General features: G+C 45.1%; 1 protein-coding gene across 4 annotated transcripts in view; it reads left to right on the top strand.

Moving 5' to 3' along the window:
• Positions 1 to 10,425: 10,425 nt before the first annotated feature.
• The window catches only part of MECOM (MDS1 and EVI1 complex locus), a 546,907-nt gene continuing 531,857 nt past the window's right edge, over positions 10,426 to 25,475 (top strand). For all 4 annotated transcript variants that reach the window (XM_054580389.1, XM_054580380.1, XM_054580366.1 and 1 more), the window contains exon 1: positions 10,426 to 10,774. In XM_054580389.1, the coding sequence (XP_054436364.1) occupies positions 10,738 to 10,774 (37 nt within the window). In that variant the 5' untranslated portion in view covers positions 10,426 to 10,737. The remainder of the gene's footprint in view (positions 10,775 to 25,475) is intronic.

Below are 25,475 nucleotides of genomic sequence, written 5' to 3'. Positions count from 1 at the left end.
AAGAGGTAGAATTTATGAAAAAGAGGCAAAGAGACAGAGAAGATAGCACAGAACGAATCGAGAGTCTGAAGGAGAGGCAGTGTTTAAAAAGGCAATTGCTGAGCATTTTCTAAAACTGTTGAAAAATAAAAATCCTTACATTTAGAAAGAACTACTAGTTCTTAAGATATGCTGTAGCACTGGAGGACAAGAAGGGGTGGGTACATATACCCCTCAAGGAATTTGAAGTGTACTATGAGAGAGCACAGAGGTACAAAACCAACATGTAAGGAAGAGGTGCCACAGTGGGTTGGTGATGGGGATTGGCTTCCAGCTGAAAGAACTACATCAACAGTTTACTGAAGGAGGTGATGTTTGTCTTGGATCTCAAATGATGGGTAGACTGAACACATGAGAGGAAGTGCAATCCATTCTATACTGCCTGCTTCATCTTCCTAAGGAACTGTTCTAACAATGAGATCCATCTCCCATTCAGACTCTTCAAGCTCTCTAAGTTATTTACAAGATAAAGCCAGTTTTGCCTTTATTCAAAGTCTCACATGGCATGGCCCAACCTATCTTTACAAACCTATTTCCCATAATATCATTTCTTGAATCCTACAACTCATTCAGACTAAGATTCCCAACACTTCCGGTGCACACCTCATGCTTTACCACCCCTCCTGCTGTTTCCCAAAAGCATCTAGGATGCCTTTGAATAAAGGTCAAAACTGTGGGTCTTTATCTTGAAAATAGCTAAGGGAGCCTGAATAGGAGAGAGATATTAACAGAACTCTGCTTTAGGAAGTTTATATGTTGTACCCCTCTGGAAAGTACAAGGAACACCAGATTTCCCATTTAGTGTGATGAAGAAGCCTGCATGATTGTTGATTCTGCAGCTATTTTGGAAACCAATGTTGTGGAAAGTTCAGCATGAAACTAACACAACAGAAACAGGTGCATCACAACAGTATTCAGTATTTTAGCTTCCCTGCCTTGGTGCTTCCACTGCAGGGAAAAGTGAAGCTGTCTCCTGTAGCCCCTGAGAATGCCAATGTCCTGATTAGTTCAATATACACAATTTTAGCATTTCAGTTCAGTGCCAACTAGCTAAGTGAAATCCTGGACATGAGCTGGATTTTTGCCCATAGACTATTACTTCTAAATGGGTATAAGCCCAGACCAACTTCAGAAGGATTCTTCAGTTTCTCTATGCAATAGAAAATTCTCCAGTTTTGAAAGTATTTTTCAAGAGTGTTTCTAGAGTTGATTTGGTACTTTTTGTATTGTAATTCAGAACTATTGTATTTTCTGAAACATTTTAAGTCCAGATCCTAACACGTTAGACTTTCAGCACATCTGCAGGAGTCCTCAGAGGAGATAATTCAGCAGGTGCCCATTCCTACTGTTTCTTCTGCACACAACCGATTCTCTGTGCAGAAACCATTTCTTTCCCAGTTTCAGAACTATGCTTCCTTGTCTTAACCTTTGAAAATGGACTGCTTATAAAACATTTGCTAAGGGACATGTGTCACCATTTGAAAAAAATAAAGCTTTACCTCCATAGGCGTGTTTCTGGGAAAAGTGAGTATAAATCAAATTTTAAAAGTCAAATCATATTTCAAATGTCCCAGAGGAACTCATTATTTAATAAAATAGCATGGAGCAAATAATCACATTGTGATGTGGCTTTTCATAAAGCAGGGCACACCTGTATCACACTCTGTCATAGCTATGGGACTTCACTCTATAGTGAGTGTGAGGGTAGCCAGGTCTCCTTGGACCCAAGTCAAGGGAATTAAGTTACTGAGCACCGAAGATCTTGTTACAAGGCAGCCTCCTTTATAAACTCTCTCAGCATGGGTCTGGTAGTTTGTGCTTTAAAAAGATGTGGAAAGTCTGTATCTATAAGTTTAAAAGTACACTGAGCAAATTAATTTGCTTTGATAATTTCTATATTTTCTCATGTCAACTGTAATCATTTGTTTGAATAAAGAATTTTAAAGTTCTACATGCTGAAATTTCACAAATCTTTTATTTCCTGACTGGGATCTAAACTCAACCAATAGTTTCATCAGTTGAAAGTAAAGTTAACAACCAGATTAATGAAAACTAAAATTTAAAAACACTAAACAAACAAAAAAGTCATCTAAGCAATAATAATATTTTTTAAAAAGAAAGAGCACTTTCTAATCCCATTAAAAGCCACTTTCTCTTTGAATTGTCTCTGTGGCTTTCTTTTCATAGGGAGAGAATATGCTAACATAGATAATTTAGACATCTTCAAATTATAGCTTTGTACGCATTATCGAGAAAAACTTACACTCAGATGGCCAGGGGAGGAGCAATGTTTCTGCCAGTGAGCCTCAGTGGCCCTCATCATGTGGCTCAGGTCCTGTGGCCTCATGCTGTCTGGGAGATGGTCAGGATAGCGCATGCATGGGATGAGCTGGGTATGGCCCCAATTCATACTGGGAGTAGGCAGAGTAAGCAAGAATCCCTTAAAAATATGTAGCTAAAATCCACTCTCTCTCTCTCTCTTTCACACACACACACACGCACACACACACAGATATTGGTGTCCATTCAAACTTAACATGCAATGTTAAGATCTGGTTGCACAAACCAGTTTGTGTGTGTGTGTGTGCGCGTGCGCGCGGACGCGCCCACGTATCTCTCAAAGTCCTCAGGCTTCAGTTATTTGAGCAGACAGTACATTGAACAAAAAAAAACCCCAAACCAAAAAACAACAAAACCCCAAAACAAAAACATTTATATGTGTATGTGTATATATATATATGTGTGTGTGTGTGTGTGTATCTGTATCTATATCTATCTCATTACAATGGGAGTGGAAAGGGCAGTGTCTAAGATGTTTGACCACCACCCCCAGAACATACAATATAAGACTTATCATTATGCCAATTACAGAATGTTATTGCTTGGAGCTCTGAATAGCTTTGTTTGTTAAATTTCTACTAATGTAGCAGGCACTACATACGAGGCACTTTGTATATATTATCTTTAATCCTCACAACAATTCTGTAAGGTATACATAATTATTTCCATCATACAGAGGAGAAAATGGGGACTTAGACACGTTCACCAACTTGCCTAAGGTTCACAGATGGTAAAAGGCAGAACTGGGAACTGAACCTCCAAACGTTTGACCCTTAAGGTCTTTCAATTCTATCTTGCCGTCCTAGAATTTAGCTAATGTATAATGACCCTGAAATCTGAATACTGCCATCTTTTTCCTAAGTCTGGCAATCCTGGTTTCCAAAAGAGGTACAGGATCTTTGATGGTGTATATCTTTTTTCAGAACCTGAAAAGGGCTTACTTAATTTTAATTTACAAAAGCTAGCTTTTAAGTCTTGAGGATACCAACTTTCAGTTCCTGCCACTTAAAATGCTGACAGTTTCCAGAATTCAGGACCATCTTACTGAATCACAAAATTAGAATATGCAGATTTCAAATATACAGAGGTTCTATTTCACATCTGCATATTCTAATTTTGTTATTAGAATTATACGGAGGAGAAAACTAGGACCTAAGCCTTCATACAAAGAGCTTTAAGTCTGACTGTGTTCTAGGTTCAGAATATCAGGTATATGATAAGTTCAAGAACCTTCCAGAGAGAGACAACAACGTACTATGTGCCTAGTGACGTAAAGAATTGTACTAGCCTATGGGAGGGGGCTTGAGGGATGGAAAAAAAGAGGTAACAGTTACTTTAGCTTTATAGTTCACAAAGAATTTTTTATACATTAATCTCATGGAGGAAGGAATGACTATTTCCATGCTACAGTGAGAAAACAAAGCTAGAGAAGATAGGTGTGATTTCTTTTAAGAAGTCTACAGTGGAGAAGTCAAGGAAGACGTGGAAACAAAGAAGTCCAGTGTAAAGAAGGAAGAATAAACGTCATAGACTTCACAGCAAAATGCTAGGGGGTGAGAGGGAAGTGGGTGTGGGGGTTGTCAATCAGGCCAGGATCCAGGAAGGCCTCACTGGTGGCATTTGGCCTCTGAGCCCCGCAGTCAGTGGATGAGAGGGGAAAGACTTTCTGTGAGGGGCCGGAGGAATTGTAGCTTTTAAATGAATAGGTTCATTGACTCCACCCTCTCCTGTGACCGCGGCAGAAAGCAGGATTTGAAATGAGGTTCAATCATGGAGGTATCCTGATCTAAGACAGAAGAAAACCTGGCCAGGTGTATTCTAGAGCAGTGCTTCTCAGACTTCAATGTTCAGGTGAAACACTTGTTAAAATGCCAATTTCGATTTAGTTGGTCTGGCTTGGGACGTGAGATTCTGTATTTTTGATAAAGTACTGGTAATGCTTGATGTTGCTGGTCCGTGAGCCACACTTTGAGGAGTGCCCACTTTGCCTGGGAGCCTGTTAGAAATATAGACTGCTTCGGTCTCACTCCAGACTAACTGAATCAGGATCTGCATTTAAAACAAGATCCCCAGAGGGTACACACACACACACACACACACACACACACACACACACACACACACTTAACTTTGAGAAGCGCTTTTCTAGGTTATTCTTTGTTCAGTAGCAGGGACCCAAGGAAGTCTAAACTTCCTTGGGCATAGCACACTGGCAGTGTGGTCTCCGGAGCTCCTGTTTCCACCGGCAGAGATTTTGTGCCCCGTGAAGCTGCTCCTCCGATCCTAAACCAGTAGCAACTCCGGGAGTTGATCGCCTCGTAATCCTCCTTGCTGGGTTCCTTTCCACCCCAACCCGCACCTCCCCGGGGCGTTCCAGCTGTTTCCCACCCCCACGCCCAGGCGGCTACTGTGCACAGCTGGAGCCCTCTGCAGCGGGAGTACTGGGAGCTGCTGCGGCGGGGAAAGCCAGGCGGGGGCGCCGCAGACTAGGCTGTGCGGAAGGACGCAGTTCACAGTCCGGAGAGGGCAGCCGGAGCGACGGGCGGGAGAGCGGGAGCTCCGCATCTGGTGCCAACCAGCACTGCTTTGGCGCGGCCCCACATTCCCACACCGCAGGAGCGGCGGCTCGCTACCTGGGAGGCGGCGCGCATCACCCTAACCTGTGTTTCATAAACCCGTGGTGAAATAGTTCCCAGCCTCCAGGGCCAGTAATCAGCTCGACCTTCTCCCGAAAGAACTGCTGATTATAATCCCTGAGCTGGGCGAGGGCCTCGGGGGTCTAGATTTTAAGCTGACTATTTAATATCATTATCATTATTATTAAAAACCAACCCCCCCAGCCCCAACCTTCCCTTATACACACGTCTGAGGTTGGGCGGGGGTTGTTGAACGACCAGAGGGTGGGAACAGGATTGTAAAACCTAACGATTTGCTAAGAAATCCGGGACCAAAAACGCAATTTGCAAAGCAGCGAGTTTTTACAAGGATAGAGAAGGTAACTGGGCAGAAAACACGCGGCAGCCAAACCCCCACCGCGCGTGCTCGCCGAAGCAGGCTGGTCTCCGGTGCGCCGCTCTGGGGCCGCGCGGCAGGGGCAACGCGAGGATTTCGCAGGACAGAAGGCTGCCTCCGTGCCACGGACCCCGGCGTCCGTGCGCCGCAGAGAGGGGCACCCCAGCTGCCCGGCGCCCCCTAAGGCGGGCGGCGCCCTTTGCCCGACTGCTTGCAGAAGCCGAGCTAGCCCCGCTCACTGTCCTCGCTTGCGTCTGAAGCGCGCATTTCACCGCCAGCTTCTCTTTCAGAGCAGAGCACAGCAGACGGTTTAAAGTTAACACCTTCACGCAGCGACTGCTGCGGGGACGTGCGCATTTCCTCCCTGCGTAGGCGTATGAATGTGTGTTTTCCCATGAAAGTCAGACTAAACGAACAGTCTTAACATTTATTAAAGCCTACGTGTTCTGTCCCGAGGCTTATCGGGTTTGTCCAAACTTTTGTGTGTGTGTGTGTGTGTGCGCGCGCGCGCGCCTGTGTGTGTGTGTGTGTGTGTGTGTGTGCGTGCGTGCGCGCGCGTCTCCACCCTCCTCTCGCCTCCCCAACCCCGCCCGTGCAGGACGAAGTAGTCCTATATAGCGATGATAAATATCCCTGTTGATCACTTGATTGATTACCTCCCTGAAAGGTCACGCGGGCTCGCAGTAATTTCCTTTTGCCTAAGGCTCCCTTTTCACTTTTACTCCGGCACGACAGCTCCGAGTACACGGGATCTTTAGTTTGTATTTTAACCCCTAAATGCAACCCCTCCCGAAAACAATGCAGGCAAGAAAAATCGAATAAAATCAACTCGAGACCTTTTAGCTCACTCGCAGCCGCCCTCCCCATCTCTCTTCTTTCTTTCTTCTGGCTCCTGCCCCCTCCTACTCCGGCCCCCTCTCCCCAACTCAAATGTATTCTGGACACTATTTAATAGATGAGGGTCTTGCAAGTAAACTCAGGCGTCCCTTGGGTCTGCATTTCATGTCTGTAGCTCTCTCTCTTTCTCTCCCGTGGACTAAAAATTCGGATTTAAACCACTAGACAAGCTATTAATTTAGCTAGACTACCCAGGGTCCTGAACCCAATTAATTTCTAATAATTATAGCCCAAGGGGGCTAGATAGATCTCCCTGCCTCTTTCTTTTATTGCCACTCCACGCCACCGAGGTCAGCGTATAATAATAAAGTGTATATTTTGAAAGCGATCTCCAGAACAGTGAGTTATTGCAATGAATGAAAATTGTTTCCATTTTGGCTAATTGAGCCGGTGGCCGAAAGCTAGAGCTCTGAGACTAAATAAAGAGGACTGTTTCATTTCAACATGAAGAAACCCCTGCCTAGCTCTGGTCACCCAGCGAGAGTTTAATTTCTTAACAGCCAACCTGAAACCCAGCGTTGGGTAAACAGTATTAATAATTGCATTACAATGATTAAATTAATCTTGCTGGTAGCCAGGAGAATATAGGTTTGCGATTGAACAGCAAGATGTAAAGTTCACTGCACAAAGACAATAGGCCAAGAAATAACTCCATAAAGAATTCAAACTTTCTTCCAAAGACACTGTGGGGTTGGTTCAATTATAATGCAAGGAAAGGAAAATTTCCTGTTGCGTGCAATGTATTGCAAATCGGTTCTTTGTCGTTTCTAGCATTAATTAAAGACACATAGTTGGGGAAGGGGTAAACTTGTCCCCTTCTCTTCTTCAGTGACTCATCCTCCTTCAACTCTCACCTCGATCTCCTGGTCGCCTTGCTTTTGCTTAACAACGACAGCAACAAACGCCCCACAAAACCCAGAAAGCACAAGATGACAGTAATAAAAATAAGCAAATCCGAGCAGCCTGTACGCTCATCGACTTTCAAGACAGGCACTGCTTCCAGGATGCCCGCTTTCGTGGAAGGAAACGCAATTAAACTTTTGGACCCACGCTGCTGCCCCTCAAGGAAACGAATTTCAAGAGGAGAGGGAAAGGCGAGCGGTGGGGGGCGGCAGCTCCGCCAACTTGTTGGAGGCCTCTTTTCTCTTGGGCCAGCGACTATTTACACGTCCCGTCAGAGTGTGTCGGGAACCCCAGGGGCTGAACAGAAAGTCACCTGTTTGGGTCTCACGGCTGAGACTTGGGACAGGTGGAACTGACGGGCCCGGGCACCTGGGAATGGGGACCCGCCGGGCTTGGCGCGCTGGGTCCGCCGCGTAGCAGGCGGCGAACGCGGTCCACTGCTGTTGGGTGTTTGTTCCATCAGGTTAAACACACTTCAACTAGCAACTTAGCTCTTTTATTAACACTCACTTAGGGGAGAAAGCAAATGGTAGAAACAAAGGAATAAAGAGAACCGGGGGAAAAGGAAAGGAAACTCAGCTTTCAGGTTTGAAAATAAAAGTGATATTAGGAATATTTTATTTAAACAACAACAACAACAACAACAAGAATGCTTTGTCTTTTCATAATGGCTTGGCCCGAGGGCACAGAGGAGTTTGTGTTTATCATTTCAGTTAGAAGAGGTTGCATCCGCTCTTGTCCTGAAAGTCTTCCAAAGACCAGGCAAAGACCCGTTCGCTGAAGCGATCGCGACCCCAGGGACTCAAAAAAACAAGAACGGAAGGTTGCTCCAGTTGCACCCCACTCCTCCCTCCCCGCCCCCACCTCCCTGCCCTCTAGAAAAGTTGAAAAGACAGGGATCTTCAAGTGTGGGGGGCTCAGATTTGATTTCCTTTAGTCTGCCCCATCCCACCAGTTCCTCTCACAGCCCCATCCTACCCCTGGCGCGCCACGTGGTTTATACTTTCTCAGCAGAAGCAACAACTGCAGCTTCACTTGGGGATTTTGTATTTGATCTTGGGTTTGCTCCTAGGTATCTTCCTTTCCCAGAAAATTCTCTGGCACTCCTCTTAACCTCCTTTCTGCAAAGGGACCCATAGATAGGCTCCCTGGGGGATGAGATGAAAGGAATTAACGAGAGCAATGGGTAGGGAGGTTGGTAACTCTTTTTATTTATTTTTTTAGGCTCCCGGGATTGAGAAGGTGAAATGGAATGTCCCAGTCAGCTTCTTCTCCGGTCCCTAGTGGACGCCACCTCCTCTCCAGGGAGCCCAGGCCCTCTAGGGTCTGCCAGCTGGGAGGGGCCTGATCCTCCAGCAGGGCCCCTCTGTCTGCTGGCCTAAGGCGAGGGTCCCGAGAGAATCCCTTAAAGAAGTTTCTATGAATTTCTTGCTAGCTATCCTGGTATGCTTCTCTTCCTAGAGATTTCACTTCCTTCCTGAAAGCTCTCGACCTCCATTTCTCCTTTTCCCCTAAGGACAGTTACTGGTCAGGGTGAAGGCACTCCCCCATCTAAACAGAGAGGAGCCGGTCAGCTCACATCCACAGATGCCTGGGCACCCGCACTCAGAATGCTGAAGTGCCTGGTGCTTCTGCACCTACCGAACATATAAGTACACCATCTGTATGCACAGAGCAACAGGCATTGCGGAAGGTCTGAGGGAAACCCCCCACTTGCCTCTTTAGTTCAGAAGGAATGGTAGGATTCTCCTGTGCCCCTGTGTGTGGGCGCCAGAGACTTTTCTTTTGGAAGTTGTTTTACTCCTACTTCCATTTCTCACATTTCAGTATTACACATCTGTCTCCCTTGGGACCTGTACCTTGGTTCTCTAGGGACCTGTATCTTTCAGCCAAAATGCCCCTGGAATTACACAGCTTTGGAGAAAGAGAAATTGTGGGCATTCTTGGCCATGGTAAATCCTTCGAATTTTGATTTTCTTTAGTAAAGATATTCGTGAATCATTGATGGATGCCCTTTGGTGTTGAGCCTTGCTATTTGCTCTTTCATACCCCTAGTCCTAGTTTTGACAATAAATGACAACAGGTACAACTGGGCACTCTCGGTGGTCTTCCTTCCCTTCCCATGCTTTGCCAAACTCACGACCAGGACCTGTTTTCCTTTCTCCTTTTCTTTAACTTGAACATCAAGGATGTATTGTTGCAGCACAGAGGCTGAAAAGATTGTAATTTTCTTTTATGGTGTCTGGCAGGATTTGCAACAGATATTAATGGGGACATAAATAGCTCATGGAAGGTATTGAACAAAACTGTTTAATGCAAAGAGGTTGTACCAAGAGAAAATCTATACGTAGTTGGAACTGAGTCTACCTTGACCATTTCTGCTACCCACTTCCTTGGTAAATCCTGCAATAAAAGCAAATTTCAACAATGTATTTTTAAAGGGCGGGGGATGATTTCCCCACCTCCCTCTTCTTACGACCCCGGAGATTGCGGGTTTAGGCGAACGAGTGAAAACGGCAGGCAGGCTGAGCTGCCGCAGGAGGCGGCGGGGCCAGCGGTGGGGGAGGCCGGAAGGTGACAGCCGACCTCAGGGAAGGCAGGAGGTCTTGGGTATCAAATGTCCGAGCTTGCCTGGACCTAGGATTCAAAGGTGAAACTTACTATTTGGTAGGAATAGGTCACTAAAATGTTCTAAGGGTGGCGACAAGCATTGGCATTATACCTAAAATCGAGAGAGAAAGTTATTTATTCTGCTTTCAACTCTGAAAGCAGAAGCCGCAATAGCTCCGGTAGCAGTAGCAGCGGCAGCATCAGATTTCCCGAAGTCCAGGATGAATCTCACTTTCTCCTGGATCTTTCGTCAAGAGTGCAGTCCTTTTAGTTCTTTGGTATGGGAAAGATTTAAAAAGTCCTCCCCAATCCCGCCTTCTTGGTACGGACGGTATAGAAAATTTCCTGCAATTTATAGTGGGAAAAACAGTAATAGTAATGATACAGGCTTATTGGTGATTCCAACACCAAATCAATACTCTGCCCGAGTCTTTTCATTCCTTTTTTTCGGGTGGGGGGGCGAAGTGTCTGCTCCCCTCTGGCTCCCCGCGCTTGCTCCCCGCCCCCCGCCGCCCTCCCCGTAGCTCCCTTTCTCCGCCTCCTCGGCGATTGCCATCTGACAAGATCTCCAAATCAAAGTGATAAATCGCTCCAAACTTTTTTTGGCGGCGCTGAGATGTTGGAGGGGCGTCTAGCGCGCATGTGCGAAGGTGTCCAAACTGACAATGCTGGAGAGATAGCGAGCGTGGATTGAGAGAAAGGGAGAGAGGGAGGGAGAGAGTGAAAGAGGGAAAGACAGAGTGTGTGTAAGTGTGTGTGTGTGTGTGTGTGCGCGCGCGCGCGCGTGTGTGTGTGTGTGTGTGAGAGAGAGAGAGAGAGAGAGAGAGAGAGAAAGAGAGAGAAGAGGGAGGGAGGGAGAGGGAGAGCAAAAGAAGGAAAAGATCCAAGAAAAAAAAACCCCAACCACACACCAGCGGCTGCAGGACTGGGCACAGCATGAGATCCAAAGGCAGGGCAAGGAAACTGGCCACAAGTAGGTGCAATATCCCTTTTCTATTGGCTTTCCCCCTCCTCTGCCATCTTGCATATCTGTCTCCAGCGCTCCGGGAGGGAGCGCGGGGCTGCCTCTCGCTCCGGGGCCCCGGGTGGAGGGCAGGCGCAGCGCAGCCCCAGCAACCTGCCGGTCCCAGCCTCCGCGTCCGGCCGCCCGCCCGCGCTCTCTCTCCTGGTTTGGGCGCCAGAAGAGCCGGGCAGACCTCAGCCTTGCGCACGGACCAGCTGTGGCAACCCCGGGGTGGGGGTGGGGGTGGGGGCAGCAAAGGCTGGGGTGGGAGGGAGGAGAGAGCGCGAGAGCGAGCGGGAAGGGGTGGGGTGGGGGGGGAGAGGAGATGAGAGAGTCTCCCCCTCCCCTCCCCTTCCCCCCAGGCGGAGGAGAGTTGCCTCTGGCCAACCAGCTAGTCCCGGGTGTGGGAGGGGGAGCGGAGGGTGGGGGGGCGGGCTAGGGAAAGGAGCATTTTTGGTCCTCGGTTTGTTTCTGGGGTTTGGGGTGGGTGGCAGGCTCCGAGGGAGCCACTGTGGTGGCGGCGGCAGGCAGGAGTGGTGGAGTTGGGAAAAGTTGCGAGGCGGCCGCTGCAAGTTGCGCGGGCTGGCGGGCTGCGCCGAGCTGCGGTTGCGGTAGTGGGCGCTGTGCGCTCGGCTGTGCTCTCCGGCGTGCGCGGCTCGAGGACTGGGGTGGGGAGTGGGGGAGCGGAGGGTGGGGGCTGTAATCGCAGGGTGTGTGGGGGCGCACGGGCCGAGCAGAGCTACCGGCTGCGCAGAGCGGCGGGCAGGTGGGGAGAGAAGAGGCCCCGCGAGCGCGTGGAAAGCTGGGAGTGAAGGGCGCGCAGCCAGCGGCGACTGCCGCCGCCGAGAAAGGGGCCGAAAGGGCGCGCTCCGGCCCTTGAGCTTCGGGTTGGCCGGGCGCCGAGTGACCCCCAGGGGGCGGGCTGCCGGGACTTTGGGCTGCGGGGAAGGCGCGGCGGAGGTTTCTGCTCTCTTTCTGGACCCAGCCCGAGTCTCGGGTCACTAACCCTCCCCGGCGCCCCCTGCCTGCTCGCCGTGGAGCGGCCTGCGACACGCGGGACGAGGGCAATTGGGCTCCTTCCGTGTTGGGGCGGCGGGATCCCATCCCCCACTCTTCTTGCAGAAGTGTGGGTGACTTCTCCCGGCATTGCCGGCGAAGCCGACACGGAGATGGTACGAGTGTCAACCGGGACTGTGGGCAACAGGAATGGGTTTGTCTAAGTGTTTGTACCTCGAGTCTAAGGGGACTCGGCGTAACGAAGAGCCGAAGCAATCTAAAGTGCTCCTCCGCGAGGTGTCCGCACGTGGGGCTGGGGCAGCACCGGGAGAGGACAGGCCGCCGTTAGCTTCCCACCCGCTGGAAACGGAACTAATTGTTTTGCTTGTGGACTTTCGAGAGAAGAGGTGGAGGTGGGGGGTGGGATGCTTTTTCTCAGTGAAATTCCTAGTCTCTCAGCCTCCCTTCCTTGCATTTTAAAACCAAGTACGCCCCACACCAGCAGCTTCTGGTGTCCCCGCAGCAGCCGCGCAGAAGGAAGCCTTAGGTTCCGGCTCGGCCGGCTGGATTTCTTTGGCGGTGGGAGTGCGCGGTCTAGCCCAGCGAGATGCTGTCACTGTAGGCGCCTTTCCAGTGCTTCGTCCAGTTCTCACCCAAGCACTCCCCCACTCCCCGGTACGTTTCCTTTCGCCCTGGTCTCGGGGATCAACCTAAACGTAAGGCTCTTTGGGTCATCAGTCCATCTGTTTCTCTTTTGGATATTGTACATTTCACTTAGCTGCAACAGTGTCAAAGCGCACCGGTGGAATTCCTGTTTTTCCTGTTTGCTTTTAAATGAGGCCGATGTCTTTATTTTCATCTGAGAAGGAATAAATGTATATATGATCGCAGGCCTGGGGACTTCAATTACGACTAAAGGTTAGGGGCGTGTGTGTGTGTGTGTGTGTGTGTGTGTGTGTGTGTGTGTGTGTGATGAGGGTTGAGGGGCGGGGGGGAGAGGGGTGGGTGGAGAGCCTATTGCAACCAAGACTAAGTTGTGAAATGAAAGCCCAGGGCTTCGCGCACCTCATGCCGGGTATCCGCAGAAGTGAAAGCATAACACCAAACCCTTCGAATTTTCTTGAGCAGCTTTTTCAACCCTTTTAATTGCCAAACTGTATGCTGTCGTATTAAAATATTCCCGCCGGCTCAGACGACTGAATGAATATCCAGAAACCAAGCCTCTTTTCTGATCTGGTGATAGTTGTCATTCATGCAGTGGGAGACCCATTAATTTTGTTTCTAGTGTCTCTAAGGATGCCGCTGTCGCTTTCTGCTAAGTAGATGCGAACTCTTACAAACTTTTCTTGCTAAACCTCAGGTTCCCGCTCGCGCTGTTCCAGCTGTTGCCACCGCGGCTGCCTGTCTCAGACCGAGGTGCTGCTTTATGCAATTCTTCAGTCACAATCTGGGTAATAAAGGAAACCATATTAAAAGTATGCATTTTTGTATTTCGAGGAGCTAGTTCCTTCCCCGCGTAGTGCGTGAGTTTCCAAGCGCGTGGTGACCCCAGCGGTGCAATCCGACGAAAACTTTGCCGCTGTGTCGGTACCGGTTTCTTTCTTTTTTTGGATTAGAGGCAGTGTGACCAGCATACTTAAAAAACCCCAAAACAACAAACCTACCCTTATCGTGGCAAAATTGCAGTAGAAGCAAATCACATAGAAACACTTGTTTTCTCCATTGCTTACTATTCTTTTTGTCTTTTGTAAATTTCTTTGGTGGCCAAGTGCTGTCCCAGTTTTGGCTTCTGTAGAGGATCCCCTGGACCAAGAGTAGGAACCACAGACCCCCGAAAGTACCCACTGAAGTTAAACCCAGAATCAGTGCAACACCCATTTTCCAACTTACAGGGCTTAGAAAACAAACAAACCACAACACCCAATAGTTTAAACCGATAAATTCGTCGCAGTCATTTGGGAAGAATAAATTATTTAATTTTAAAAAATAAAGAAGGGAAAGGCAAGAAGATTGACATTTGTATTGCCCAAAGCCCTTGGCTTTTACTCCCATTTTTCAAGAAAATAAAAATAAAAGCCAAGCCTACTCTGGCAGCTTCGCGAGTTTCCCGGCCGTTTTCACCAGCAGCTAGGACAGCACCTGGGCCGATCTAGAAATACCAGTTGCAACAGTGTTTCTCCTGATGATGGGAAAGAAGTGAGGTTGATCTGCTCAGCTTGTCTGGAGCCTGAAACCCGAAGGAACCCCCACCTCCCACCCCACTTCCCTGAAGTGATACCCGCAGGGTTTCAATTACTGCAATGAACGAATTTGCAGTGAGTGACCCCCTTAGCTACTGCCTTCCCAGAAGTCTCGTAGAGACTCAGGGGCACTTGTTACTTGTACACTTGATCTCTGTTTAAAAAGAGGTTTTGAAGTAGGTAAGGTAGTTGGCGACCCCTTCTTCCGTGCTTAAACTCCTCACCTTAGCAGCCCAATATCTAAGGTCATAGAGGAAGTGCGCACCCAGGTTCCAGCTTGCACTCCTCGTATGCCTGCCTACTTACGTTTTCCTTCATCCTTAAAAAAACAAAACAGAACATTGAAACATAGAGCTTTGTTAAAAAGTACATTTTAGTTGTTTATTTTACACTGCTTTTGAGGAGGAAAAACGCTGGCCCGACGGAGGCAGAGGCCCCTTCTAGGAAGGTGGTATATTTGCCATTACTTGACCAGTACCCTGGCATAGGGCTTCTTTATTGCATTTGGCACTTGGAGTGTAGTCTTTCTGCAGCATTTCTATGTGTTTCGCCAAAAAAAAAAAAAAAAAAATCTGTTTAAGGGAAGGTTAATAACGCTTTTCATTTCCCCCTCATCCTCAACACTGTGGAAGGGGACGGTTCATTAGCTGCAGAGGCACGAAGGATGGAAAGAAAGGCTCCTTTTTCAGGTTTTTATTTGTAGGGGCTGGAGAGTCGCTAGTCTTGGCGACGGTGGGAGTGTTCTTGAGTGTCTTTTGCGGGGTAGCTCAGCTCTCAGGCTTTCTGAGTGGAGGCCTCTCCTTACCACCCGGGCCGGGCCTCCTCTGCCGACATTCGATCATTCAATATGTAGCTTCCTTATCGAAGAGAAATCAACGCGTCATTCCACGAAATTTTTTTCTTTCTTTTTTTTTCTTTTCTTTCTTTCTTTATTTTTGGGTAAAAGTTGAGGGTAGTAACTCTGTAAGCATTTTCCCTTCAAACATCTGTCGTTTGGAGTTTATTTCATTTTTGGAAGTTGGGGCCAGGTTCTCTAAGGCTGCACATGTGGTCGGATGCAGGAAGGCCACAGCTGAGGACACCTGGCTCTGTTCTCCCTCGGCAAGGAGGGCAAGAGAGAGCCAAGGTGCCCTCAGCACACCCCGTTCAGGGTCCTCTGTCCTTGCACCTCCTCTGCTTTGTCTCTGCTGGAAGCTGGCCCTGAAGTGGAGAAACTTGACTTGTCATCTCTTGGTCAGCGGCTCCTACTCTGTTCCCAAGGTACTCGGTGCCCCCGCAGAGCCCTATCCCCAAGAGCCCGCCCGGCACACCTTCCCACCCTTCATCTCCAAGCTCACTGGTCCGGAGGAGGGAGTGGGTCCTGGTGGGGGCCGGTGGTAGAGCTGGGGAGGCCCTAGTGAGAAGGTAGGCAGAGCTCCCCCACTCTGGGGCTGAGGCTCCCCACACTTCTCTCTTCCAGCTGCCCAGTTCCTGGCTCCTAAGCTGGGGCCAGAACTCTCCTTCCCTCTATAATCTTAGAGGTGCTGTGTGTCTGGCAAACTGGTCCCCTCAGAGCTGGTTTGCCTTGATGGTGTACACACACATGCACACACATGCACGCACGCACTCACACACACACACACACACACACACACGCTCACACATCTGGGGTTCAGAAACCCACTTGAGCGAGGAGGGCAGGCGCACCTTACTCGTTCTCTCTCGCCGCCGGCAGGGCAGGCCCCTTCCCAGCCTCCTTTGGCAGGGAAGTAAGAGGCTGGGGAAGACATAGGGAGACAGTCACATTATAAGGATGTCAGGCACAGTTTTCTGGAGAGGTGGTGAACCCTCCTGGGCTGGCAGCCGCTGCTCTAGGCACTTTCTAAAAAGGTCTGTGGGGTCTGCTTTTCTTTTCCTCTGGACTGCCCTGTATGCACCCTCCCCACTCCATTTGCTACTGTCCTCTTTCTAAAATTAGATTTTCCCCCCTTTCCCACTCCTCTGGCCTTCTGAGTCTACCAGGGAATTCTCAAGGAAATTGGCTGTATAGTGAGAACAAGTGTGCGGAAGAGGGTAAAGAGAGATAAATGAATGGAACAGAAAACGAGAGGGAGAAAGGAAGAGAGAGGCAGTGTGCTTCTCTGAGGTCCCTAGTTCACACACAGATTGGTATTATTTTTCCCCCCAGTAAATGAAAAAAGTATAATCCTTGTTAATTACCTTTGCTTACATGCCATACAAGAAACTTCAGAGTTGTTTCTACATAAGGAAGAAACTGTTTACAAAACTCTTTCAAAAGTGTGACATATTGCTCTAGTTCAGCACTAAAAAGCTAAACACACTTGCCCTCCTTTGAAGTGCCCTGGCGAGGGCAGCTTATTTGAGTGCAGTTCAGATATTGCTGTGGGTATAACTAATGGCCTCTACCTATTTAGCTCAAGTGGGAGGAGAGAAAGGCCTGAATTCCTTGTCCAATGGGTCCCTCTGGAGACTGAGTTCTGGCTCCTGGCCAGTTCTGTACAATGTCAACATTGAATATTTGAATTCCCAGACTCTCTTTAACAAGTTTCTAAATAAATAAACTCATTGTGTGTCTGTGTTTAAAATTATTTCACCTTTCATAAAAGCTACAGCATCTTATTACATTGGCTTTGCAAGTTGATTTTTAAAAAAATAAACAAACAAACAGAGCTTAAAGCATTTTAGTATGCAACCCTTCATAATATGTATGCTTTGCAAAAACATTCTCTCTTGCGTCTGGGTTGGTGCTATTTAGAGGGATCTTGGGCTATTCTGTGTGATGTGATAGTGAATTATAATAAAACCGAGCCAAATTCAGAAAGCCAGTTAAATATTAATCACATCTAAAAGGAGGCCTGATTGTGTAACTAAAGTGTCTTTACAGGTGATACTTTTGCCTGATATGTCCTACAGGGGACAGAGAGCTTCATTGATGTGTCTTAACTGAGTATCTATGGACTCCCCCAGTCCATAGGTATTGGTAGGTATAGACTTCTGCCCAGATGGAGTTTTCTTTCTGGACATTTTTTTCCCTTTATCTGTGTCTGTCTTTGTAAGTTGGAAGGGGTAGATACACAGATGTTATTCTCATATTTCAGTTTGGTTTTGAAAAGGACCACATGAATCCTGTTTTTACTAATCTCTCACCATTTGAACATTCACGGCATTTTAATGTAGATAGGAACATACTTGTTCTAAGAAGTACACACAATTTTTTAAAAAAGGCAAGTTTTAGTTCTCTTGAAAGTGTGGACCCCATCTGGAGTTGTTAGGAAAGAAAGTGGAATTCACTCTAATTTATGTGTATAAAGTACAACATTATTAAAAAAAATGGGATTTGAAAGGGCACATAGCAAAACCCATAACGTCTAGCTGGTAACGTGGAGAGCTCAAAGCCAAGAAAAAAAATACCACCAACCCATGCAAACCCTAAAATAGATTACAATGACCTCAGCCATTTTCATTTTCAAAAATAATAGCCATGATTAAAATGGGGGAGTGTTTTACTTGGAACCATACTCTTCTGCATTATTATAAAAGCTGTTTTGTGGTTAAAGAACTGTTTCATTATAGAAAAAAAAAGCAATTGAATTTTTAATCAAATTCCTTACTCTTCAAAAGCTCTCATTCTTGAATTACTTCTTATTTTGATTTTAATTATTATTCTTATTCATTAGCAAACTTGCTTTTGGCTTGTATATCAGCCAAATCCTTGACTACTAACTTTTATAACAATTCTAAAGGAGAAGTTTGATTTAGAAAAGAGATTTTATTAATTCCCTTAGCAGACACCTGCCCAGGGATCACTGACCATGCAACAGGAGGAACCAAAGCTCTCTCAGCCTGTTCAGGAACCAGCCTAAAGGAATTCATTTTGTATGTTAGGGTTGTTCAGATTATCCCATTTATGCAAGTCCCACTTGGTGGGCTTTGGCAATGGGCAGGCTTACGACACAAATATCAACGAGATCCTTCTGTGAGCATGGACAAGCCACGTCCCCCGCTCTCAAGAACGTTACCAACATGCTCATCAGTGCTTGAATCTGGGTGTGATCCCTGACCAAATAGTTGGGTCATCTTGAAGTTGGGGAACGCCTCTGAACCCCAGCATCTTTACTAGTAAAGTGGGAGTAACAATATCACCCATCTTGGGCTGCTCTGAGGTTAATAGGGTAGATGTATGCAAATTCTTCAAGGGCTCACCCAATAAATCTTGGTCACTCCTTTTCTGATATATCAGTTAAATGTTCAGAAGAGAAATTTTTTACACATATTATCCTTCCTGTATTGCTTTTACCCAGGCCATTTTTAGAAGTACTTGCATGTACAGAGTAAGCATTGTGAACATTTTCTCAATAAATCGTGCCCTCAGTATAAAGGGAAATCATATCTAAAATTTAGGTTCATAAAAACTGTCTATACCAATCCAAAATAGGGAATACATTTGTTCTGCAAACTTGAGAATCTTTGCCCTTTTTTGAAAGGGGCAGGGGGCACTGTCTAAATATGGTGTTTGAGATTTCAACTTTGCTCCATAAATTTTGACGTTGTATGCACACAGCCTAAAGCTAGTTGTGCATACTTTCTAGTTGTCAGATCATCATCCTTGGTGTGTGAAAATTTTGCTTTCACTGGAATGAGTTTTGTGAGTCATTTTACTACCCTACTTGAGTTGCCCTTCTCTAAATGAGGGGACTGAACTAAAGCGGGGCTTGTACACTCAAATGCTTACAGGAATTGGCAGGTACCAGATACACGATTAGGCAGGGTGGGTATAAGCACTAAACTCTGGTTTTTATTCAATTTTTGACACCTAGCTTTTGTACAATTCCAGAATAAGAGGGAGTGGTAGGGGCTGGCAAACTGGGAATTCAAGACTTCTCTAAAAGTGACAGCTGCTTCTCCATTCCAGCTCACAGCTGCCACTTGGGCAAGGGGGACTAGGGCTGCTAAGTCTTCCACTATTTAAGAGAAGTTACATATCTGGATTGTTCTGCGAATTGTCTCTACTTTAAAATGTTGACTCAGTTTAAAAGACGACAACAACAACCAACAACATTCTGTAGGCCTAACCAAACACCTCTGTCATAGACCCTGGGTTTGCAATGTCTAGAATAGATGATTTCCAAGGGTCTTTTAAAGTTCCAACATTTTACGATATCCACAAGCCTTCCTGAATATTACCTTGTATTTTTAAGATCTGTATCTTCCTTCTCCATCTCGAAGTTTGTGTGTGTGTGAGCATGTGTGTGTGTTTTGATAGGTGGAAGTACTTATTACAGAATCTGATATCTGGCCATTTAGCTGGAAAAAAAAGTCTTTCACGGCCATGTTTTGTCTTTCTTTCCCTCCATGCTGCTTCATCATTAATTGGTTTAAGAAAATAAACTGAAACACTCACTCCTCCTTCACATAGCCACCGACCACCATTCTTTCTTATTTTTTATTCAACCAAATTCTTTGATTTGTGGGCTAGGGGTTGGGCGGTAAATCATTAGGAGACAGTTTTCTGTGGTTTTCCACAGTAGGAGAAGAAGTCATTTGGCTACTGTGGGTATAACGGAGGAAGAGTTCACTCCTTCTTCCTGGGGGGGGTCCAAATATCCTGTCCTGTACATCTGTGACTGGAGAACCCAACTGATTTTTAAGATATAAACTAAGATGGAGAAAATAGTTTTTAAGGGATGAATCTATGTAAGTGACAAAAGTGATTCTCCTTGCAGCAAGGGAGCATTTGAAAATAAACATACATTGTCCTATTTATTATCATGAGTTATATTTCTAGCAGAAGTGGTAGGTGAACAACAGGTAAAATTAAGTCCTGAGTACTTCAAAGGCTACGTATGGCGATGACATACCAATACAATGCACACTCCTAATGAAGCTTGAAGTCGGAACTTTATAATATCTAAATCAGTACTATTGCCAAGGGACTGGCCAATAACTACACACCACAATCAGTTATCATTGTTGGAAAAATCATCAGATAATACAGTGCTTGTAGAGGAGGATTTAGAGTAGTGATGAACAATGCTTACAAGCATTATCAATGGGGTTATCAGATACCTAGCTCCCAATTTTTACACCTCATGCTGAAGCCCAGATTCCTTAGCTTGGTCTTTGGGAACCTCCTACTCCTGAATCAGAGAATGTGGTGATTTTGAGCTTAAGTCATGAGTTAAATTTGCCCAGTTCCGGTCCTGGATCCTCCATTACTAGCTGGATAAAATGAGCACTAGACACTTCATCTTTCTGTACCTCAGTTTTCTTACTAATAGACTAATGATACTTAACTCATATGAGGATTTGATAAACTCATGCATTTAAAGTGTCTTAAATATACTAAGAATTCAGCACATGTTCATGATTTTGTTAATTTTTCAGGCTTATTTGTCTCCCTACCTAAGACTAGTCTGTTCAGCCTAATGTGTTCACTACTTCTGCCCCTCTCATTCTCTTGCCATCCGAGCCTTGTGTTCCCATCTTCCCAATTTTGGCCACAATGCCGTCATAGTCTGTAGCTATACCCGTACTTTACTTTGACCGTCAGAATCTAAATCCTTTAAGATTTAGTTTAAACCCTTTTTTCTTTACGAGGTTCATCCTCATCACTCCTGGAGACATGATTTCTCTGTCTTTTCATTTCAATAGTGTGGAATAATTTTTACCTACTATCATTTTGTCATTTTATTGTAAGTTACTTGATATCTATATCTGTCTATCTCTCTCTCTCTCTCTCTCTCTTTTTCTAGCCAAACTCTAAAATTCCTGGAGAGCCCATTTTTGTTTTGTATAGTGCCTGGTTCTATGCTTTGCATATGGCAGATATCATTACAATTAGGTGATGGTGGTTACCGATGGGCTTAGGTGGATTATGTGAACCCCTTCAATTTCTTTGCCTGTAAAACCTGTGCAGTCAGGTAATGTCAGCACTAGAACTCTGGGATATCTGACACTTTAATTGCATACTAAATCCACAATTGGCCTATTTTGACAGTGATAAACCACCTGGAAAGCACATTTGGAAAGTAGAGTATTATTCCTAATTTTCACCAATAATGCTCCTCGTTTGGTCAGTGCAGGTATAACCCATGGCTCCTTACTTAAATTACAAATTGTTATTGATCTACACTTGATCTTAAGGTTTATGGAAACTATATGGAACCTGACTCTGGAGACTCTCAAGGTAGAGATGGTGCCATGTTTGTGGCCTCATGTCGTTCCTAGTAATTTGGGGATAGTCAGCTTCAGAAAAGTCATCAGAAACCAAGGTTTTACATACATTTCGACACCAATTTAGTCTGTATTAATATAGCATAGCAACAAGAATTTTGCCATATACTTTAATGTGCATTTATAATTCAAGTCTCTTAAACTATTTAAGGCTGACAGATAATGATGTTACAGTGACTCTTGTTTCACTGATTAAATTAACTGCACTCACATAATGAGGTCGCTGTAATTCAAAGGCAGCTATTACTCCTCCCTCTCCCAACACCCCCACACCCCATTCCTCACTCATCACCATGCCCTCTTCTCCATTTCACAGATCTCCCATCTATTTGGAGAAAACAGGGTTATTTGTGCCTTGGACAACAGTCCTCAAGCTCTGGATTGTAGGGTTCAATTGCCCCATGAAGCAGCCTGGGGTGACTTTCTACCCTGTGCCTAAGGAACTGGGAACCCCTTTGAATGAGGGCAGAGACTTAGAACCACAGCTTTTATACTTCTCCTTCTTTGCTGATTATAGACTTTGCCTTTGGCAGGAACTATGAAACTAAGTAATAAAATGTTTCATGATAAAATGATAATAAAAATGAATGGAGAGATGGAACAACTATCTTCGTTTCTGCTAAGCTCATGGTTTGTGACCTTTTTGGGGGTCTCAGGCACCTGCAAGAATCTGATGAGAAACAGGGAACCTTTCTTCAGAAAATGAGCATATGCATAATAATTTCCATACAGTTTCAGTGGTTCATGGACTGAATTCCAACCATAGATATTATAGGCGTTCACACATGTGTTCAGACTCGATTCACCCTAGTATGTTATTTATACGATGTCTTAAAAGTTTTTATCAATCTTTTTGCATTATCTTAGGAACAAGAATTTTTGTGATTACAAAATTTATAAACACTTGTAGCAATTTAAAAACTGCAAGAATTACAACCTAGAAAATGAACGTTCTTTGCAGTCCGTCCATCCCCTCCTTCCTGCCCCGCACTGCCCGCAGGCAACCGCTTTCTGGTGCTTGGTTCGAGTCCTGCAGATCACCCGATGCACATACATATGTATAGCTTTATAACTTTTGATAGCTACTTGCATTTTTCTTTTTAAAAGTTAATGATATAGCTCAGACCAGTCATTAGAAAGCAATCTAACCCATTCTTTTAAAGACAGTGGGTTTCCCATTGTTTGGACGTAACACATTTTATTGAACCAGTCCCCTATGGATGATATTTGGGTCGTTTCCAGTTTTCAGAACAGAACAGACAGAGAAGTTGCCCAAACCAGGACGCTAAGGGAAAATGAAAGTGAAGTGTACAATTAAAGGAAGCTTGCAGTTCAGGGTGAAGTGCGCTGGCCTCTGAGCAGCAGGCACAGCGGGGCTTTGGGAAGGTCACATAGGGTTGCCTCACGCTGTAAGGACCGGTCAGATTTCCAAGCATCTTTACCCCCTGGAGGACATAAAAGATTGAAGTGCAGAGCTAAGGTACATCTTTGTAAGATCCACTGAGAGATATCTGTGATATTTCAAGATTACTGGATTGTTCTGGACCTCATATTTATTTCCCATTTCTATTTTCCCTGGCTGCTCAGAACAGGATGTAGCTGAAACCAATCCATATAGCTCTAACTGGATAAGGATAAGTTAGTTGTCAGGGTTTCAAGTCTCAAGGTTGTTTTCTTAAAATTTGTAATTTGTTTGTTTGAATGGTACATTATTATCACACTACTCTATCCTGTATGTAGATTTTAAGACAACTGATGTGACTAGATAAAGGCAGAAGGGTATCTGAAGCCAATCAATTTTTTGATGTTCTTTTAAAAAAATTATCCACAATAATGTCTAACCTATGAACTGGAAAGACCATTTTTATAGGAAAATGTTTTTTGCTGGGTAACCAGGCTATGGGAAAATTTTTAGAATGGAAAGTATCTTGTACTTTTAACTGTAGCATCAAAAACATGACAGTATAATGTTACATGCTAAAGCCCATCAGATGCAAAATTCCAGTTTTTGATTATAAGTTATAAACCAGGATAGAAAGTCTTCTAAAAAGTGGTTTTCTTTGGCAATGATGTTGTTGATTAAATATAAAAAATTCAGAAAAAAATTAGTTCAGCCCATTCCTTTACACAGAAGGTTACAAAAATGGAATAGTTGGATTTTCGTTCAATGGGAACAACTTTGCTTATTAAAGCTCATTGGATTATGTTAGATTAAAAATACCAGACATTTTAGATTGGATTTGAAAAGGTCCCATCCAAGGAATTAAAAATTTAGGCATGTAAATCTTTTAAAGAATTAATTTACTTTGTGAGTTTGATTCCTTAGAGTATAGCATTTGTTCCAAATTCATATAGTTTTTGTGGATGCATAAAGATTGTTCCATGGGGCATTGCTCTTGTTAACATTTTCAAAGTATATTTTAAATGAGATCAATCAAATCAAGTCAATAAACGGTTATTGAGCGAGTCTTATGTGTAAGGAATGATGAACAAAATTCTAGAAACACTTGCTTTCCTGAAAACATTGAGCGTCAGCATTTGACAGACATACATATACCCTTGATAATGGTTTATAAATTGAAGCAAAGATCCGCATGTGCCTGTTGCTGGCTAACAATGCCTACAAAGTGGTTTTATGAACTTGGAATACTAAATGCTATGCCTGAGTCTTCTTCAAATATTTTGTTGCCATTGTGAAGCCACACCCCCAGCGAGCTGCAGTGCCATTGTAAGTGTTTGGGGTCTTTCATCTAAAAATAATACCCTACTTCAATTCTCTTAATACCTGTTAGGTGTGGAGGTCGTTGCCTGCCTCCATAAATTACTTGCGCGTTAATGCTGATAAGGCTTTCATTCAAGATACTTGAAAATAAAACCAGGCCCTTTATAAATACTTACTTGGTGACTATCACCCACCCATTCATTCAACAAGTATTTATCGAGTGGCTACGATTCTAACTGAAGGGAAGGCAGCAGTACACACACGGAGACAAGGCCCCTGCCTACATGAGCTCCCATTTTGTGGGAAATAAATGGATATGGTCATATACTTTTAGATGCTAATTTGTGGTATGAAGATTAAGTAGGGTAACTTGCTAGAGAGCAAGGGGCTTTTTTATTTTATTTTTCATTTTTATATTTTATTCATTGACGTGAGAGAGAGAGAGACAGACAGACAGGCATGGATTTGTTGTTCCACCCATTTATGCACTCATTGGTTGATTCTCGTGCGTGCGGATCAAGCCCACAACCTTGGTGTATGGAGACCATGCTCCAACCAAGTGAGCTGCCCGACCAGGGTTCCAGGGGACGTCACTTAGAAGGGTGGTAGGAGAAGGCCTTTCTGAGAAGACGACATTTGAACTGAGAGCTAAATGAGGGGAACATTTATGAAGTGTTTGAAGTGTGGCACATTGAAACTTACGTAGTAACAGGCATATTCAACCTGCTCTCTAACCTAGGGCAGAGGCAGAAAAAGTGCTTAAGTGCTGTGTTTTATTTCACTTGTTGAGAGCTTTTATAGACACCACGTGTATTGTACGTTTGGCTAGCTGATTCCACAGCCTAGGAGCCAGCACAGAGGTGTTTGTGTGTCTTCCTTTAAAGATGGAAGTTTTGTGTTTGATCTGTAAACACTAGGTTATTGGCAGCATCAGAGGAGCATATTAGGTTTCCGGACCCATAATTCAGTCCAGTTATTCAATATTTATTGAATATATACTTAACAGCCTGAGCCAAGCGCTGTGTTGGGCACCGAGTATACAAAGACAAACAAAATGTTTCCTGCCCTTGAGGAACTGATAGTCTATTGGGAGAGAGAGGCATGTGAAGAGAGGGGTTCAGTGCAGTGGGGTAAGTGCAAGAACAAGGGTAACAAGTCCATTCCTGTTGAACCACGATGAGCTGAAGGTATGTGACCCAGGGCATACCTTCATTTCACACCTATTCTCACAAACAATTCTTTGCCTATATCCCTCTAAGCTCAGAAAACGTTGAAGGTTAAAAGTTTGCATGTGTCTAATGAATTTTACGGCATGTTTCTAAATTTATCTTTTGTGCTTTCAAATGCCTCTTATGAAGGGCATTTGTATATTGGATGGACAGTTGAATGTTCCTTCAAAGGTCCACCCATCCTGTGTCTGTGGTTGGGGAAGTGTTGATTGCAGGACTAAGATGCAGGATGTCCTTGAGGTGTATGCCCT

This window comes from Pteronotus mesoamericanus, unplaced genomic scaffold (assembly GCF_021234165.1).
Source record: "Pteronotus mesoamericanus isolate MK-2021 breed Mesoamerican mustached bat unplaced genomic scaffold, CSHL_Meso_final contig_116, whole genome shotgun sequence".
In the NCBI taxonomy this organism is placed as follows: Eukaryota; Metazoa; Chordata; class Mammalia; order Chiroptera; family Mormoopidae; genus Pteronotus; species Pteronotus mesoamericanus.
Note: the sequence above shows the minus strand (reverse complement) of the source record. Positions and strands in the feature narration are given on the sequence as shown.